At 44.4% G+C, this 19,823-nt stretch overlaps 1 protein-coding gene across 9 annotated transcripts in view; it reads left to right on the forward strand.

Moving 5' to 3' along the window:
- The window catches only part of CC2D2A (coiled-coil and C2 domain containing 2A), a 152,314-nt gene that overhangs the window by 51,349 nt on the left and 81,142 nt on the right, over positions 1–19,823 (forward strand). For all 9 annotated transcript variants that reach the window (XR_011386194.2, XM_051830185.3, XM_089326957.1 and 6 more), the window contains 5 exons: positions 3,197–3,298; positions 4,004–4,156; positions 7,482–7,644; positions 11,204–11,340; positions 12,313–12,444. Coding sequence is in view for 8 of the 9 variants with exons in the window: in XM_051830185.3 (XP_051686145.3) it covers positions 3,197–3,298; positions 4,004–4,156; positions 7,482–7,644; positions 11,204–11,340; positions 12,313–12,444 (687 nt within the window). In the remaining variant the exon portion in view is untranslated. The remainder of the gene's footprint in view (positions 1–3,196; positions 3,299–4,003; positions 4,157–7,481; positions 7,645–11,203; positions 11,341–12,312; positions 12,445–19,823) is intronic.

Consider the following 19,823-nt stretch of genomic DNA (forward strand, 5'->3'; position numbering starts at 1 on the left):
CACTATTGGACAGTCTTACAGAAGCAACTGTCCAGTTTTGGTGCTTGACTCGAATAGAACTTGTTAAATGGAAAGATGCTCTAATGACTGGGTCAAAGCCTAGTCTTTTTCCTTTTTATTTTTTCTTTTTAATTTTTTTTTATTTGGGGATCCTTCAACATTGTTATTTTAATTATTTTCAGATTGTTGCCAATATTGTTTTTGTTTGTTTTCAGTAATGGTTATATTTTTCCAGTGTGGTTCATTTGAGTGAGAACTAGTCCCTATTTTTAATACTAAAACTGCATCCAATTCATGGTTTGGCTTATGGTTGTATAGCTGTGTAATAGATTATGGATTGTTACACACCATGCTGCCTCGAGCCTATGTTTTTGGTTTTTGTCTCCCCATGTGTTCTGATGGGGAAAACAGCTTTCTTGCCTTTCCCTCAGGAATGCAGCAAGTTCGTTCTAAGATCTTCCTGGAAAGAAGTAAGGGAAAGGAAAACCTAAATACAGCTTATTTTCAGTCTGATCCCAGCATCATAACATGGGTTGGCCAAAAAAGTTGGGTGGGGGATGGGGTGGTCACCAGTTTATGTTTCAGAATGAGATGGGAACATCTTTCCTTGGACTCTTGCTTTGTGTTTGATACCATCAGGCGTGGTTAGAACAAGACAACTTGGCACAAAGCCTTTAGCATAAATTGTTGGATTCAAAACATCTCATTCTGATCACCTCAGTTTTTTTCTTTTCCTATTTTTTTTTAATAGGGGTGGGAGGAAGGGTTCTATGCCCCTACAGGGAAGGGTGTCTGCACTAAGGATTTAGAAACACTTTGGGAGCTCATAGCCTCATCAGAAACTGCCTTTAGCCACACTCCTGACCTGCTAGATGAGTAACAAAAAGATGAAATAAGTTCTTGGGAATTAAGCCATGTTATTTTAATTTGCTACTTTTTTCAATGTTCTATGTATCTTTAAAATTGTTATTGTGGAATCATGTTCTTGCCAAATACTTTTGTCAAACAAAATTATTGGCCTGGTGGGAGCTGAAGTGAGTCAGCTTTTTGGTAAACTTAAGTGGACTTTGGTGAGCTTATAGTTCTTTATATCCCTAAAGATAGTTTTTTAAAACTCCCAAAGAAAAATCTCTCCTCTGATCTAATAACTCATCTTTGGGGTAAAGAGTTAAATGTCCAAAGATTATAACAGTTCATGAGGTCAGAGGGAGCTAGCCTGGCACCTGGACTCTGCCCCTCCACTGACAGATTCCAACAGAAGTGTATTTAAATTCTCCAGTAGACAGCGCTGGGTAAGGCAAGGGCAGGGGTAGGGCTGGGTTATTAAGATGCAGGCTGCTGTATCTTAACCAATGGTTTGGGGAGGGGTGCCTGGAGAAAACAAAGTGACTTCCCTGTTTTGAAACTTGAAATTATTATTTTTGTTTGGTAAAAATGGGAGAAAATTCTAACGTCCCTAGCCACAAGGGACCACTTCCACTGAGAAATGAGCAGTGGGAACTCAAAACTTTGAAAACATTTGGGGAAAGGGAAAATTGGCTTTCTGTTAATTGGCAAATGTTCCAGTGGGTCTCTGTTTTTGTTGGGATGTGTTATGTTGTATGTACACATTTATGGACCAGAGTCTACTGAGGTTACAAGGTTCAGAAAATAGGAGTGGTAAAATCTGGATTTTTGTTCCTTTTATCTCAATAAAAGCCCACTGGAACTCCCCCCCCCCCCCAAAAAAAAAAAAAGACTAAAAGCTATTTATAGTCATGTTAAGTATGTGTGTACAGGCCGGCACCGCGGCTCAATAGGCTAATCTCAATAGGCTAATCTCCGCCTGCAGTGCCGGCACCCCAGGTTCTAGTCCCGGTCGGGGTGTCAGATTCTGTCCCAGTTGCTCCTCTTCCAGTCCAGCTCTCTGCTGTGGCCCAGGAGTACAGTGGAGGAGGCCCAGGTCCTTGGGCTCTGCACCTTCATGGGAGACCAGGAGGAAGCACCTGGCTCCTGGCTTCAGATCAGCGCAGTGCACTGGCCACAATGTGCCGGCAGTAGTGGCCACTTGGGGGGCGAACCAACGGAAAAAGGAAGACCTTTCTTTCTGTCTCTTCCTCTCTCACTGTCTGATTGTCAAAAAAAAAAAAAAAAGTATGTGTGTAAAAACTAAGGAGAAAAAAGGTAGAGGTGAAGGAAAAACTAACATGTGATTATCATAGTTTCAATCAATGAGCCTAAACGTTGCTGATAGTTCATGTGCATCGCCTTATTTGATGCTCAAACCACATGGTTGAAGTTAAAACTCCAGAACCCATGGTTTCAGTTACCAAACTTGGCCAAACACTGCCTGATATGCCTGAGAAAATAAGATTCTAGAAGAGTGAGTTATTTTGGGTGGACTGATCTGTGAAAGGCATGGTCTTGAAGTACAGGGCAGTAGGACCTGGAATGCCTACACTGAAGGTCACCAGTGAAGGTATAGCATGTGACCACTGTTGGCTAGAAATTATTCCATGCTGTGAAATAACCTTGGTCCACATAATAACAATCAGGTTTCCGCCAGAGGTTGAGTGTTTGCCCATTCTCATTACGAATATCTAGATATTCCTACTGGGATGCCTTTGAATTGCTTCAAAGCAAGGCTTGGTGTCTGCATCATGCTTGGTGAAAACGGGAGTAGCTAGATTAGAAGAACAAATGGGTCAATCTGGGGCCAGAACTTACAAATTCTCAGAAGAAAGGGGGCACCTGTAAGAGGATCATCACATCAAGTTAGCATAGATGGAGAGCGAGCTCACCAGTGTAGATGGCAGATCCAGAGACAGTGAGGACAGCCCTTGTGCCCTGGATGGCGTGCACTGGACTTGTTTACAGACTGACACTGTTGGTGCTTTTCTTCATAGACTGCTCAGAAATGATCCTCTGAAGTAGATAATCTGTTGACCTACAGCTTGAAATAACATTCCATTTTGGGGTTTACTGAATCTAAAATCTTATATGTTTAGTCTTGAGAGAGACAGAGTTAAAGAAGAAAACAGCGGCAACATTAACCTTCAAATATATGTGAAATGTGTTAGACTTTGATTGCTTAGGAATGAAGAGAGGCATCACTGGTCAGAAGATAAAGCTGGGGAGGGTGGTGTTACTCTTCATTTTAGAACATCATTGGTTCCTTGGTTTAAACGGTTTGTCTATCCCATCCCTACTCACACAGCCAGGTAAAGAGGTACGAAGGACTCAGCAAGATGATGATTCCCAAAACTATTCAAAAGTAAAGTTCCGTGATTCAGGACGAAAAATCAAGTCTAAACCTCAGGTAGGAAATTCCTTTAAAATCATGGTTTTCCATATGTGTTTCTCAAAGTATCCAGCAAGAGATGACCATATACATAAACTGACTGTTGCCATGAAGCATGTAAAACAAAGTGTGGAGAATTGATGCTTAGTTTCAAAATATTAGAATCTACCTGGAAAGATTAGAATAAGGCCTGATTTGAGGATGGGGGTAGGACACACAGAAGGGCAAGAAATGTTAGTGATGGGGACATTCATTCAACTCTGAATTCGCACCAGCTTTCATTGTGGGAGACAGGAGGGTACTAAGGAAGAACCAAAACAAACAAAAAGTCACTTTAAAAAATTAGTAAGACTTGTATTTCTTAAAATCTGGAAAAAAAAAAAACTCAGCATTTGCGTACAAAACAATGAATCCACTTTGTTTGCATTTTAATCATCTTTCCTAAAGATTTTACTGATGTAAAGAATAGATGTATTGCTTACTGGGATGTAAATAATTGCTTTCTTAAAAAGTAATTAGCTAGTTATTAAAGGAGGCCTCCAACTGTCATGGCAGTTGTTAAAGTTCATTACCAGTGACCTTGTACCTCCAGCAAAGATGATAGGCTTAGGAGGTGCAGGGTGTGCCTGCCACCACCGATGGGCACCGGCTGTGGGCCACTTGTGCAGAGCTCTTTTGGGTTTGAATCAACCTGACAGTGCTGTTGCCCCTCCTTCTCCTTAGGTCCCACCTGGCTTCCCTTCTCCAGAGGAAGCCTACAACTTCTTTACTTTCAACTTTGACCCAGAACCCGAAGAAGAAAGGAGCGAAGAGGAAAAAGCAGGAGCGAAAACCAGAGGTGGAGCTGATCAAGAGGCAGGGGCACCCGGACAACAAGTAAACACAACAGCGGTTACTCTGATGGCCATGGTGGGGGGTGGGGGGTGGGGGACTGCGAGGGAGATGACTGTGCTGTCCTAGCAAGAACACGTCCAGCAACCCCCTCCCATGGGAAGAGTCACCCGTGTCTTAGTGGAAAACAGCAGGGTTACTCTTGAGTGGGCAGAACCAGATCCACTCACTTCCCATACTCCTGATTCTATCCCACACTTGGGACAGTAAAGGCCTTGATTTTTTTTTTTTTTTTTTGACGGACAGAGTTAGACAGAGAGACAGAGAGAAAGGTCTTCCTTTTTCTGTTGGTTCGCCCCCCAAGTGGCTGCTACTGCCTGTGTGTTGCGGCCGGCGTGCTGCGCCTATCCAAAGCCAGGAGCCAGGTGCTTCCTCCTGGTCTCCCATGCGGGTGCAGGGCCCAAGGACGTGGGCCATCCTCGACTGCACTCCCGGGCCACAGCAGAGAGCTGGCCTGGAAGAGGAGCAACCGGGACAGAATCTGGCACCCTGACTGGGACTAGAACCCAGGGTGACAGTGCCGCAGGCTTAGGATTAGCCAAGTGAGTCCCGGCACCAGCCTGTAAAGGCCTTGATTAAATGTGCCCATCACACCCCTGGGAGGGGAAAAAATAGAACAATGTGGCTTCTAGATTTTTTTGCTAGATGTCATACAATGATTAGTATCCACTTCACAGGCTAAGTGTTTGCCTCAGCAGGGCAAATGAAGACTCACTGTCTCCCAGATTCTATAATTGGTGGTGTTGTATGTGAGATTAAAGGAAGATACACCAAACATTAAAAAAAATAGGTGAGGGTCTTTAAATAGACATTATTCTGAAGAAGATATACAAATGGCCAATAAGCACAGGACAAGATGCTTAATGTCATGAATTATTAGGAAAATGCAAATCAAAACCACAATGAAATACCACTTTATGTCCATTATATATTTGAAAAAAAAAAAAGGGTTGGGGAAAATGTAGAGAAATTGGACTTCGTACCTCCCTAGTGGGCATGGAAGATGCTGGAGCTGCTATGAGAAGCTGTTGGAGGGTTCTTCAGACCTTCGCCCAGAATTGCCATGTGATGGAGTAACTCCTCTCTGGGCATATACTCAAAGGGCCTGAAAACAAGGGCCTGAGGAGGTATTTGTGCTATGAGCCGGTGTTCACAGCAGTATCATTCACTATACCCAAAGGCAGAAACAACCCAAGAGTTTGACAAGCGAACAGATAAACAAGATGTAATATGTATCTGTCTAATGGAATATTATTCATTCTCACCAAGGGTGAAATTCTGACATGCTGCAACACAGACAGATGTACTTTGAAGACATTATGCTAAATCAATGAGTCACAGAAGGACAAATATTGTGTGATCTCACTTAATGAGGGAGCTAGAGTAATCAAACCATGGAGACAAGCGGGAGATCCTGATGAATGGAACAGAACTTCAGTTGCGAAGACAAAGAACTTCTACATATGGATAGTGGGGATGGCAACACAATAATAAATGTGCCTAATGCCATTGAACTATACCCTTAAAATGGTTACAGTGGCAAGTCTTGTATATATTCTACCACATTAAATAAAAAAGGCAGACATGTCAGAACCTTCTAGAATTTGCACTGTTGACATATTTCTGTGCTTAATTTATAATCTCCTCTCATGAAAGGTGAATGTTCTTACCCAGGACTCTGGAAACTGGAGAATATTTCGGCTTATTCTGTAATAATTGCTTTACAAATCAATACCCAACTTGTTCCGGCTGAAGATCTCTCATGAGGTTGCAGACAAGATGGCCAAGAAAGCAGGCATCTGGAGGCATGGCTGAGACTGGAGGGTCTGCTCCCAACACTGCTCCCATCCACCCTCGCCATGTCATGCCTCAGAGTCCTCTCGTGAGAGCCAGCTTCCCCCACAGCAGACATCTGAGAGGGACCTCAAGGAGGAAGCCACAGAGCCTCTAATGACCTAGTCTGAGGCTCATGTCCCTTCACTTCCACAGTACTCTGCTGGGTGGACATGTCACCAAGTGCATGCACTCACAAAGAGAGGGAAATGGGCTCTGCGACAGCAGACACAAGTACCAATTTGTGGGCAACTTCTGCAGCCGGGACTCTTCCTCCCAAGGGCCACCTCTCCCCTCCTTTCACCGTGTCACTTCCCCAGGCACAAGGATTCCAAAACTGCATCCTAAGTCGGGCACACATTGAAGCCCCTTCCTTCTCTTTCCTGTGGTGCAGGTTCTGGTCTGCCCAGACCCTTGTTCAGTGTTTTCATACGTGAAGTGCATTTAGTCTTTCTGAACAAGTTTTGGAAGCCCTTCCACTGCCTTCCCTTTTCTGTCTTCGGGGCAGCTTTTCTCAGTCCGCCTTTGCTGCCCCCAAGAAAGACTATACACAGCTATAAACCCTGGTGATCTTTCCCCTCCCACTTCTCTGATGTTTGGAGCATTCTCCGTATTCGCTTTCTGCTGAAAGTCTCGTTTCCATGGAGAATCACATCTTCCACCTGCTGCTTTGTGTATTTGTGGAGGAAACGGGAGACGGGCAGCGAAGATACCCCCACTGTCTGTGCTCACAAGGACGTCTCTGAAGGATTTTCAAAGAAGTGACTCATCAATGGACAGCAGGTTTAAATGTTAATGAGAAGGAAAGGAGAAAGGGAAAGGCAAAAAGAAGCAGAAGAGGAAGGAGAGAAAGTTTGGAAAGCACTCAAAAGGATCATACTTGAGCTAACTCCTGTGATTTTGAAACCCTGGGTTTAGGATTTCTACTGCATGGAAAGTCCTAAGATAAGCTCAGTATCGGCGTCTCACAATTGAGGACAGTGAAGATGAGTAGGTTACCTGAGTTCATCTAGCCCACCAGGCTGTATGAGGTGAAGCAGGGATTCAAAGCCAGGCAATCTGAACAGTGTGCCCTCTGCACCTGCACCATGGTGCCCAGCCCCATAGATGCCCGAGGGAAGGCTTCATCCACGTTACATATAAGCCTAGTTCTTTAGCATCAAAAAATAAGCATCAACAAAGAAGGCCAGATTTGTTGGGATTTCAATCATTTTGCTTACCACATCTCTTCTGGTTCAGCCCTCTTTGATTTCAGTATCTTCCAGGTATGGAGAACAGAAAAAAAAAATCGGTGAAAGTCTACTTAATAAGTGTGAAAGGCCATGAAGCTGTATGCTTTCACTAAGTTTATTAAAAACAGAAAATTGGACTTAGTTATTGGGTAAATTAAGTTTGAAGCGTTTAGTATGATTAATGCTTTCTCTAAGTAAACAGAATCTGCCCTGATTTTTTTCTTGTTACTTGCAATGTTATACAGGATGAAGAAGAGCTGCTTGATGGTAGGGAGGCCGAGGACCTCCTGCTGGGCTTAGAACACATGGCTGACGATTTTGTGGCTATCAGACCAGCAGAGTATGAAAGCGTCCACCACTGGCTGCAGAAGGAAAAAGAAATGCTGTTTGTTCCTAGTCGGCTGACAGGTACTTCTTTTATTTTCCTGGTCAGTGTGGACATCTTCATTCTGCAAATGAAATGGGGCTGCTGTATAAGGAAGCCCCATTTCCAAGATCAGACGAGATCGGGCGCGTTCAGGGTGGTATGGCCGTAGACTAGAAGCCCCATTTCCAAAATTGATTCTGGTTTCTGATCTGCTGTAATAATCTAGAACTATCTTCAGACAAAAGACGCACATCATGGAAAAATAACCACTTATGAAGCACTTATTGATAGGTGAGGGCAAGGAATAGCAAGTGTTGTGGGAGCCCTTCACCCCATCAGTGGCCTGATCTGGATGCTGAGTGTGGGAGACTCAGAGATTCAAGCTGGGTATTGTTTCTCGCCCTTGCGAATGTGACCACAGTGTTGGACCTGCGACCCTCTGTTGACTCCTGGTTAGTGAGCCAGGCTTCATTCCAGACCCGGTTAAACTTTGCTCTTCTCAGCCCTGGGACATCCCTCCCTTCTGAGAGGGCATGAAGAATATCCAGTTTACTCAGTTCTAGTAGGTGATACAAAGTAACAGAGCAGCCCCAGACCCATTAGAAGGCCCCTCCCAGCTGTAAAGGGGACCTGGCCTTACCTTACTTTCTCTCTACTTCAAGTTGGGAGGGAAAGGACAGGAACAGATACATCTTGATGGAATTTTGTAAGTTGGATTTCCTATTAGTGTGCCATGTTCTATTTGAGTTCCAAGTAATTGCTGAGTCAGGGTCAAATTGTTAATTTTGAGAGGTCATGTTGCATCACATACATTTTTTTTTTTTTGACAGGCAGAGTGGACAGTGAGAGAGACAGAGAGAAAGGTCTTCCTTTGCTGTTGGTTCACCCTCCAATGGCCGCCACGGCTGGTGCCCTGCAGCTGGCGCATCGCGCTGATCCAAAGGCAGGAGCCAGGTGCTTATCCTGGTCTCCCATGTGGGTGCAGGGCCCAAGCACTTGGGCCATCCTCCACTGCACTCCAGGCCATAGCAGAGAGCTGGCCTGGAAGAGGGGCAACCGGGAAAGAATCCAGCGCCCCAACCAGGACTAGAACCCGGTGTGCCGGCATCACTAGGTGGAGGATTAGCCTATTAAGCCGTGGCGCCAGCCTGCATCACATACATTTAAGGTATTGGGATTTGTTGGACAGCCCAAGTTTCTTTTTAAAACAGACACTGACAGAAGTGTCCAAAGGGTAAGACTTTGCCCTAATGATAATCGTTACCACTGTGATGAGTGAATGTGGATACCTCCTGTCCACTTCTCCCCAGGGCACTTTCCAAGGCATGTGGCATGCAACAGCCAGTGTGATCCTGCATTGGTTCCTTTTTTTTTTTCAGAGGCAGAGTGGACAGTGAGAGAGAGACAGAGAGAAAGGTCTTCCTTTTGCCATTGGTTCACCCTCCAATGGCCGCCGCGGCCGGCGCATGGCGCTGATCCAAAGGCAGGAGCCAGGTGCTTATCCTGGTCTCCCATGGGGTACAGGGCCCAAGCACTTGGGCCATCCTCCACTGCACTCCCGGGCCATAGCAGAAAGCTGGCCTGGATGAGGTGCAACCAGGACAGAATCCAGCGCCCCGACCGGTACTAGAACCCGGTGTGCCAGCGCCGCAAGGCAGAGGATTAGCCTATTGAGCTGCGGCACCGGCCCTGCATTGGTTCCTTATCAGGTCTGTTCTGCAGATGAGAAAGCAGAAGCCCAGAGAACCCGGGCAAATGGCCCAAGACTGTGACCTAGTGAAGTGACAGAGACAGGTGTCTTCCCTAGGTGGCGTGCTCTCAAGGCCAGACACCCAGCTGCAGTGTGTTAGGGTATTCCTTGGAGAGACAGAATGCAGTCCTGGCCACGGAGGAGCTTGGTGCCTGGGTTTTCGCTCAGGGCACCACAGTTAGGACTCTCCCTAAGCCTGGAGTAGGAACAGAAGACAGACCACACGCAACCTTCTCTGGGGGCCAGGTCAGGCAGCCAGAAACAGGGGTTTGGCAAAGGCTGTGCAGGAGACCCAGGGCGCCCTGGGTGTACCTGAGACCTGCTCTGGACAGAGAATCTAAACCTGGATTTGACTTCTGCCCGCTATACTCTCAAAGGAGGGCTGTGACGGGGCATTGGCAGGGCCAAGGGAACTGGGTGGTCCCAGCTCTGTGAGGTGTGCCTGGAGCAATTCTCCTTGTTCTCAGGTGCCCTAGCTGAAGAAAGGCGGAAATAAGAACTATTAGGAGGTGACTGGGGGTGTTTGACTGTGAGCATTAAGAAAATAATGAGTGAGGGACCTAGTATTATAAATAACACATTGTAGACATGACTAACACATAATAGGCATCGAAAATAACAATGGGTGTTGCTGTTGCTTTGTCCAGAGCAGTAGCTTCCAAAGGGCTGGGTGTTCACCTGGGATGTAGGAATAGCATAATAAGACTTCTATTTATATTTCATTTTTAATCTCATTCTCCCCTACTTTACATTTGTGGTCATAGTAATACATATGTAATAAATACCTAGGGGTAGGCTATGGCCCAATGGTTAAGACACCCACAACCCAGGGCCGGTGTTGTGGCATAGGGGACAAAGCCTCCCTCTGCAGTGCCGGCATCCCATATGGGCGCTGGTTTGAGTCCCAGCTGTTCCAATTCTGATCCAACTCCCTGCTGATGCACCTGGGAAAACAGTGGAAGATGCCCCAACTGCTTGGTCCCCTGAACCCACATGGGAGACCTGGGAGAAGTTCTTGGCATCAGCCTGGCCCAGTCCTGACTATTGCAGCCGTTTGAGGAGTGAACCAGTGGATAAAAGATCTCACTCTCACTCTCTCACACTTGCTCTCCATTTCCCTCTCTCTCTACAATTCTGACTTTCAAATAAGTAAATAAATCTTTTAAAAAATAAAAGGAACCCACATCCCATGTCAGAGGGCCTGGGTTTGCCTGCTGGCTCCAGTTCCTGACTCCAGCTTCCTGGTAACACAAACCCTAGTAGGCAGCAGGTTCAAGAAGTTGCGTTCCTGCCACCCATGTGGGTGACCTGAATGGAGTCCCTGACTTTGCACTTCGACCCTGCTCAGCCCTGGCCATGGTTGGCATTTGGGGAGTGAATCAGTAGATGAGAGTTCTCTTTTGTTCTTTTTCTGTCTCTCATATAAATAAGTAAACAATCGGCAGGCGTTGGGTGAGTACTCAGAGATTTCAGTGAAAAGTGTTGAAGGCCAGCGGTGAGTGAGGAGGTGCAGGGAGCAGGAAAGGGTGAAGCGATCGCAGCTCCATGTCTTCTGAGGACCTAGGATGGTGTTTCTAGGACCAGGGTGTCTGTGGCTTTGGGTGGACGTGAAGGGGATGCTTCATTGAGGGGAACTATTGGGGTGCTAGCCCTAAAGTACCTGGTTCTCCATGTGACAGTATGAGTGAATGCTTTCTTGTCCTCGCTTCTGCTTCTTGAAATTAACATTAAAAAAAAATTGTAGTTTCCAAGCCAGTGAGGAGGATCTCCAGTGGTTATTTTAAGTTGCCAAACTGCAGTTAGAAACGCCGAGGTTGGCACTAACGTTTATTTATCGATGAACCTTCCAGTGCCGACCTATAAGAAGCTTCCTGAGAACGTGCAGCCCAGATTCCTGGAAGATGAAGGCCTCTACATCGGGGCAAGACCGGAGGTAGCCCGCACCACTGGGAACATCATGGAGAACAGACTGCTGGTGCAGGAGCCGGTAAGCATGGGCCCTGCTCCTGTGGGCCTGGGCGTGCTCCAACAAAGGACCCTTCTCCCCACCAGCCCATCATGGCCTGTTGGCTCTCTGCCTTTGGAAGTCATCTACAGCAAGGGCTCCCTTTTCGCCAAGTGATCCTCGAACAACACAACCTCTCAACTGCTCAAACCCCATCTCCTGCCAGCTGATGCCAGCCTTCTGCTTGTTTGTGTTGGCAACTTGTCCCAAGTCACAGAACAGTTTGAGTGTTTGCCTGTTTGATTTTGTGTGTGCTTTTTACGATTTTGAAAGATGTTTAAGTGACATAATATTTATACATATTTTCAGATACAGTATAATAACTCAATTCTTGTGTAGAACTGTACTGATTAAATCCAGTTTATTAGATTTCTTTCTCCTTAAGCACCATTTCTATGTGTTGAGAACCTCTGGGTATTTTGAACTCTATTAGAGGCTGCCATAGGCAATGGTTACTCTACTGTGCTATAGAACACGAGACTAATCCCTTCCAACCCAATTTGCCCCAGCCCCTTCTCTACTCCACCCCTCCCCTGCTTCTACTCCACTCTCCAGTGAGATCTATGTTTTCAGCTTCCAGAAACGAGAGCGTGCAATATTTGTCTTTTGCAGAATATTTTCACGGTCCATGCATACAATGTTCCCAATGAAGTTTCTCTTCTATGGTTTTCTTCCTTAAATCTTTAAGGAATATACAGTAAATGATTTCTTAAGCATTCATTTAAACTTTTTCTTAAAATTTGGGAGAATCAGGGACTGTATCTTAAAGCACTTATGGGGCATGTTAGGGAAGACTTCATTGCTAAAGGAAACAGACTTTTAAAGTTCTGTTGGGACGAGGCGGAGGGGGAGTGCAATATGGATGCGATGTTTTCCAGCAAATGGGGTTTGCTTCGTAAGCCGTTTTCTGTCCAGGTAAGAAAAGCTGTGGCCTTCCCTCTGCTTGATCCACAGGAGAGAGGATGGTTTGGAGACGATGGCAGGATCCTGGCACTGCCAAGCCCCATCAAGCCATTTCCTTCAAGGCCACCGGTGCTACCCCGGGGGCAGAGCACAGCAGCAGAACTGGAAACGCTGTATAAAAAGGTAGGCATTCTTAAATGTGAAACTGAAAGTGATTTGTGTTTTTCATGGCTTGGAGAGCTGAATTTGTATCCTTTTCCTTTGATTTTCTTTTAATGATTCACTATCTGACACATACAGAACAAACAGCCGGTATCTTTTTTTTTGAAGACATTTATTTGAAAGAGTTACAAATAGAAGGGAGGAGACAGAATGTGAGGGGGGTGGGAAGGACACTTGCATCCACTGGTGCATTCCCGGAATGGCCTCAACAGCTAGGCTGGGCCAGGCTGAAGCCAGGAGCCTGGAGTATCTTCCAGGTTTCCCACTGGGGCCATCTTCCACTGCTTTTCCCAGGCACAATACAGAAAGCTGGATCAGAACTGAAGCAGCTGAGACGCTAACCAGTGCCCATATGAGGCATCTCAGGCAATGGCTTTACCTGCTACACCACAGTGCCCTCCTCAGCAGGTGTCTTACAGAGAGTGGGTCTAATCTGCTCACCTAAGCCTTTCCTAAATGAGGACCGCATTTGCTAGGCAGGCACAGCTCTGACAGCATCCTATTTGCATCTGCAGGGAGCTTCCGCCGCCGCCTCTCTCGCCCTTCTCTTTTCCCTTCTGTTGTCTCACACGTGCTGCAGGACTATTTCTCATGTGTTGTCTCTTGATAACAGAACTAGGGATTTGCTATCCTTGCAAATCCTTCTCAGTGGATTTCCCTAAGCCCTGGCACCAGGTTGCCTGACTTGAGTCCTCGCTTTCAGCACTCCTTGGTGAACTTAGCTCCCCATCTCTCTCTGCCTGAAATTCCTCTTCTGTGTAGTGGGCATAAAATAGCGTCCACCTCTTAGGATTTGCTGTGCAGATGGAACGGGATCGATGGATATATGTGCATGAAACAGAGCTCAGGTGCTGGCCAGTGGTAAGTAGACTGAGTTTTGGTCCCCATGGTTAATTATATTGCTCTTGAATTCCTGGAACTGCCTGCTTCAGAAACCTGTGTCATTTAATTGCGTGACATTTCGATGCTGACAAACGAAAACCGAGGAAGGAGTATGCTGGTCCTGCTGTGAAGTGGGAGCAGGAGCAGAGGAGACCCTGGCTCAAGTGAGAGAATGTTAGTGGTGTCAGGCTGTCCTACATGGTGGGGGCTTTGCCCCTCTCTGGACCCTTTCCCTTCATTGATAATTAGGATAATTGTCTTCTCTAGCTCAAAGGGTCATTGTGAGTGCCAAGATGATCCACACGTGTGTCCTTCATTTATGTTGTAAATTTCTATAAAATATTGTTATTACAGACAAATATTAATGAATGTCACTGGGTACAGAAATGTGATCCTGGACGTAGACAAACAGAAACATAAGTCCCAGCTGATGAAGAATGAATCACTTGTTTGTTTACATGACAAAGATACATGATATAATTAATGATCAAGACAGCTTCGGCTTATGCATATATCAAATAAGCCATCAGTCCATCTCGTCATCCATCTGTGCATTTCAGCATGAAACCCTGGCATAATGAAGCACTCAGTTGTGGGTTAAAATTAGAAAAAAGAAGAAGCATGATTAATACAGAGGGCAGCAGATGAGGGAGTTAATTAATCTCACCTGTCTTTAGAAAGTCCATTGGGTTTTACAATTTTAGGATTCAAAGGAGGCAAGGAGGCAGTTAGTTAAAGTAGAAAAAGCTTTATTTTAGGGGGGACAGAATGGAGAGGGATAGAGAGAGTGGGGATTGAATCTGCCTAGACAGAGTGTGGAGGTTTGAAGCAGTTCCATTCCCTTTCAGCAGCGGGCACTGCTGGGGGAGATGCCCAGCACCACGTGGGCCCTGTGAGGTGGGCAGGGATGTGCAGAAAGGCTCCTTGGTTGTGGGGAGCAATCCGGACTGGACTAAGTTACTGGAATTAGGACTTATTCTATGCATCTGCTCTCCCACAGTATGGCGCTGGGAGAGAAGTAAACAGCTTCCGCACAGCTGCCTCCAGTTCAACCAATAAACTGTAGGACTTGCTACTGATTGGAGGAGAGCAGCGTACTCGGCGTGTGGGCAGCCGAGTTGGGATTGGCGGAGGAGGACTATAAAGGAGGAGAGAGACGGCATGCACCAGGAACATCTATGGGGAACATCTAGCTGAAGGAACACCTGTGCAGCCCCCGAGAGAGCCGGCCGGCGGTGTGCCGCTCCCCTGCGGAAGTGGGGAATGTGGCCAGGGGGAACTGCCCTTCCACGGAGGTGGAAGGGATAGTAGCCAACCCGGGAAGAACCAGCAGCAAACCCGGGGAGGGCCGAGCAGATGAAAGAACAGCGCAGGGTCCTGTGTCGTTCCTCCACGAAGAGGGGGAGCGACATAATGGTGCCGTGACTCGGATATGAAGCCTAGGCAGGGTTTAGTGTCGTTCCTCCACGAAGACGGGGAGCGACACTTGGTGACGCTTACAATGCATCATCACAGCAGTTTAGAATGTCCCCAAGTGCGGGGCTTGCTCCCAAGCAATCAACATTCCATCAGCCATTGCATTAGCTACCCACACCCAGTTTTTCAGGCCTGGGGATCAGGCCCAGTAGCCTAGTGGGTTCTATCAGGCCTCAGTGGCCTAACAGATTCTAACATTCCCAGCTAACATGGAAATGCTCTCGAGTCATGAGAGGGTGAGATCTCAGCTGCACTAAGAATGCCACTTGGACCCAAGCCCATGTGGTTTCCTGTTCATCTCTGCATTGTGTTCACCATCTAGACACAAACTGAGCAGCCAGAACTGCCTGGGTAAGTTTACATCGAGGAGTGCCAAGGAGACCAAAGGGCTGGGATCTCCTAGACTAAAGCTAAGACGGCACAGCCAGAGGCCACTGCCAGCCTTGCCCAATGTAGAACTTGGACCTTGTGTTCCAGCCAGCTCTCCAATCAGACCCATTCCTGCTCCTCCCCGGGAAGCAGCCAGTAGGGATGGAGAGAGAGGAGGAAAAAAAAAGAGGCCTGCCTTCAAGAACTCTCGAGAGGGGAGATATCACTTCTGCTGGGCAGGACTGGAAAGTAGAACAAGTGTGCAGTGCCACAGACAGCATCACAAAGCCAAAGAAGTTAGAGGTCAGGGAAGTCCAAGGGGATGAAACCTCCCCAGGAAATCTCTGAGGCCCAGGCTTTGAACTTGGCAAAGCAGGAAGAATGTCTTAGAGTGCTAAGGAAGAAGCTCTGGAGTTTAAATTAGATGAGATTCTAGACTTCTTTGTTTTTCCATAACAAGTTATCTTCTAAGTTTCTTGTTGCCTTCATGCTTCAGTCTTTTTTTATGTGGTTATGCAACCTTCCACTGATTGAAAACACAAAGCTTTTCTTTCAGAATTAATACTTTTATAATTTTCCATATTTGTCTACTTTAACCCATTCTCTTTTTTTCCAGGAAAACTTTGATTTAAGGAATATAAACTTCATGCATTTCATAAATACAAGTTAAGGAACATAGTGATTCTTCCCACCCTACCCACCCTCCCACCTACACCCCACCCCTCTTCCTTCTCCCTCTCCTAATCTCATTTTTTACTAAGATCTACTTTCAGTTAACTTTACATACATATGACGAACTCTATACTAAGTAAAGAGTACAGCAAATAGTATGAAAAAAAAAAAAAAAAAAAAACAACAAAAACCCTGTTCCTCAACAGTCGAGACAAGGGCTGTTCAAAGTCACTGTATCTCAAACCGTCAATTAACTTCTATAGATCAACTTTTAGATGTACTATTAGTATCGCAGATCAGGAGGAATATACAATGCTTGTCCTTTTGGGGCTGGCTTATTTCACTAAGTATGATGTTTTCCAGTTTCTCCATTTTGTTGTAAATGACAGGACTTCACTTTTTTTTTTTTTTTTTTTTACTGCTTTGTAGTATTCCTTGGTGTACATATCCCATAATTTCTTTTTCCAGTCTTCAGTTGATGGACATTTGTGATAATTCCATATCTTAGCTATCCTGAATTGAGCTGCAATAAACATGGGGGTACAGAGAACTCATCCATGTGCTGATTTCATTTTCCTTGGGTAAATTTCCAAGAGTGGGATGGCTGGACCACATGGTAGGTCTATGTTCAGATCTCTGAGGCATCTCCATACCATCTTCCACAGTGGCTGTATCAGTTTACATTGCCACCAACAGTGGTTTAGGGTACAGTTTTCCCCACATCCTCACCAGCATTTGTTGTTTGTTGATTTCCATATGAAAGCCATTTCTTTCTTTCTTTCTTTCTTTCTTTCTTTTTTCTTTTCTTTTTTTTTTTTTTTTGACAAATAGAGTTAGCAAGATAGACAGAGAGAAAGGTCTTCCTTCTGTTAGTTCACCCCTCAAATGGCCACTATGGCTGGAGTTACACCAATCTGAAGCCAGGAGGCAGGTGCTTTTTCCTGGTCTCCCATGGGGGTACAGGGGCCCAAGCACTTGGGCCATCCTCCACTGCCACAGTCCACAGCAGAGAGCTGGACTGGAAGAGGAGCAGCTGGGACTAGAACTGGCGTCTATATTGGATGCTGGCACCGTAGGTGGAGAATTAACCAAGTGAGCCACAGCGCCAGCCCCATGAAAGCCATTCTAACAGGGCTGAAGTGAAACTTCATTGTGGTTTTGATTTGCATTTCCCTGATGGCTAGTGATCCTGAGCATTTTTTCATGTGTCTGTTGACCATTTGGATTTCCTCTTTTGAAAGACGTCTGTTCAACTCCTTTGCCTGTTTCTTAACTGGGTTGTCTGTTTTGTTGTGTTGAGTTTCTTGATCTCTTTATGTTTTCTGGTTATTAATCCTTTATCAGTTTCTGCAAATAATTTCTCCCATTCTGTCAGTTGCCTTTTTACTTCCTGAGTGTTTCTTTTGCAGGGCAGAAGCTTCTCAATTTGATGTAATCCCATTGGTCAATTTGGCTTTGATTGCCTGTGCCTCTGGAGTCTTTTTCCAAGAAGTCTTTACGTATGCCAATATCTTGCAGGGTTTCTCCCTCTGTGTTCTCTAACAATTTGATGGTATCAGGTCACAGATTTATGTCTTTGATCCATTTTGATTGGATTTTTTGTAAGGTAGGAGTCTTACTTCATATTTCTGCATGTGGAGATCCAGTTTTCCCAGCACCAGTTGTTGAAAAGAATGTCCTTGCTCCAGGGATTGATTTTAGTTCCTTTGTAAATTGCTTTCAGTAGTATGGGCATTATGATATTGATTCTTCTAATCCATGAACATGGAAGATTTTCCCACTCTTTTGTGTGTTCTTCTATTTCTTTCATTAATATTCTATAATTCTCTTAATAGAGAATTTTGACATTTTTGGTTAAATTTATTCCAAGGTATTTGATTTTTTTTTTTTGTAGCTATTGTGAATAGGATTGATCATAAAAGTTCTTTCTCAGCCTTGGCAATGTCTGAGTATACAAAAGCTATTCTGTCTTGGTTTTATATCCTGCCACTTTACCAAACTCTTCTAGGAGTTCCAACAGTGTCTTAGTCTTTTGGATCTCCTATATATATATAATAATATCGTCTGCAAATAGGGATAGTTTGACTTCCTTTGTTTGTATCCCTTTAATTTCTTTGAATAGCACTGGTGAAAGTAGGCATCTCTGCCTTGTTCTGGATCTCGGTGGAAATGCTTTCAGCTTTTATCCATTCAGTAGGACACTAGCCTTGGGTTTGTCATAGATATCCTTGAATGTGGTGAGAAATGTCCCTTCTGTCCCAATTTGCTTAAAGTTTTCATCATGAAAGTGTGTTGTATTTTATCAGATGCTTTCTCTGTGTCTATTGATATAATCATGTGATTTTTGTTCTTCAGTTTAATGTCATGTATCACGTTGATTGATTTGCAAATGTTGAACCATCCCTGCATACCAGGGATAAATCCCACTTGGTCTGGGTGAATGATCTTTCTGATGTGGTGCTGGATTTGGCTGGCCAGTATTTTGTTGAAGATTTTTGCATCAATATTCATCAGGGAAATTTGTCTATAGTTCTCTTTCTCTGTTATATCTTTTTCAGGTTTAGGAATTAAAGTGATGCTGGCTTCATAGAAAGAGCCTGGGAGTATTCCCTCCCTTGCATTTGTTTTGAATAGCTTGATAAGAATTGAAGTTAGTTCTATTTCAAATGTCTGGTAGAATTCAGCAGTGAAACCATCTGGTCCTGGGCTTTTCTTTGTTGGGAGGGTCTTTGTTCCTGATTCAATCTCCATCTTGATTATTGGTCTCTTTAGGTTTTCTGTGTCTTATTGACTCAATTTTGGTAGATTATATGTGTCCAGGAATCTATCCCTTTCTTCTAGATTCTCAAATTTATTGGCATAAAGCTATTGTAGTAATTCCTGATCATTCCTTTTATTTCTGTGTTATCCATTATTATATCTCATTTTTCATCTCTGATTTTATTGATTTGGGTTTTCTTCCTCTTTTTTGTGCCTAGTTGGGCCAAAGGTGTATCAGTTTTGTTTATTTTTTTCTGAAAATCAGCTATTCATTTAACTGAACTTTTGTATTTTTTATTTCAATTTTGTTATTCTATTTTAATTATTTTTTTCCTCCTACTTTTGGGTTCAGTTTTTTTCTACGTATTCGAGATGCATTGATAGCTCATTGATTTGATGCTTTTCCAATCTCTTAACATAGGCACCAATTGGTATAAAGTTCCCCCTTAACACTGCTTTTGCTGTATCCCATAAGTTTTTATATTTTGTATTGTCATCATTCATCTCCAAGAATTTTTTTATTTCCCTTTGGATTTCTTCTTTGACCCACTGTCCCTTCAGTAGTATGTTGTTTGTCTATGTTTTCATATTTTCTAGAGATTCTTAAGTTGTTGATTTCCAGCTTCATTCCATTGTTGTCAGAGAAGATGCATGGTATGACTTCAGTTTTTTCACTTTGGTGAGATTTGCTTTATGGCCTAGCATATGGTCTATGCTAGAGAAAGTTCCATGCACTGATGAAAAGAATGTGTATTCTTCAACTCTGGGATTAAAGGTTCTGCAGATATCAGTTAGGTCCATTTGCTCCTTAGCATGTATTAGCCATATTGTTTCTTTGTTGATTTTCTGTCTAGTTGATCTGTCCGTTGAAAGTGGGGAGTTGAAGTCCCCCATTAGGATTGTATTAGAGTCTGTCTCCCTTTAGGTCCATGAACATTTGTTTTAAATAGCCAGGACCCTTGGCATTGGCTGCATACACATTTATTATAATCATAACATCTGTTGACTTGACCCTAATCATTATATAATGCCATTCTTTGTCTCTTCTGACAGTTTTTGTATTAAAGTCTATTTTGTCTGATATCAACATGGTATGCCTGCTTGTTTTTGCTTTCCATTAGTATGGAATTTTTCTGTCCTTTCACACTCAGTCTGTGTGTATCTTTGTTGGTGAGATGTGC

The sequence above is a fragment of the Oryctolagus cuniculus genome, chromosome 2 (genome assembly GCF_051225735.1).
Source record: "Oryctolagus cuniculus isolate XC-2025 breed Fujian yellow rabbit chromosome 2, ASM5122573v1, whole genome shotgun sequence".
Classification (NCBI taxonomy): domain Eukaryota; kingdom Metazoa; phylum Chordata; class Mammalia; order Lagomorpha; family Leporidae; genus Oryctolagus; species Oryctolagus cuniculus.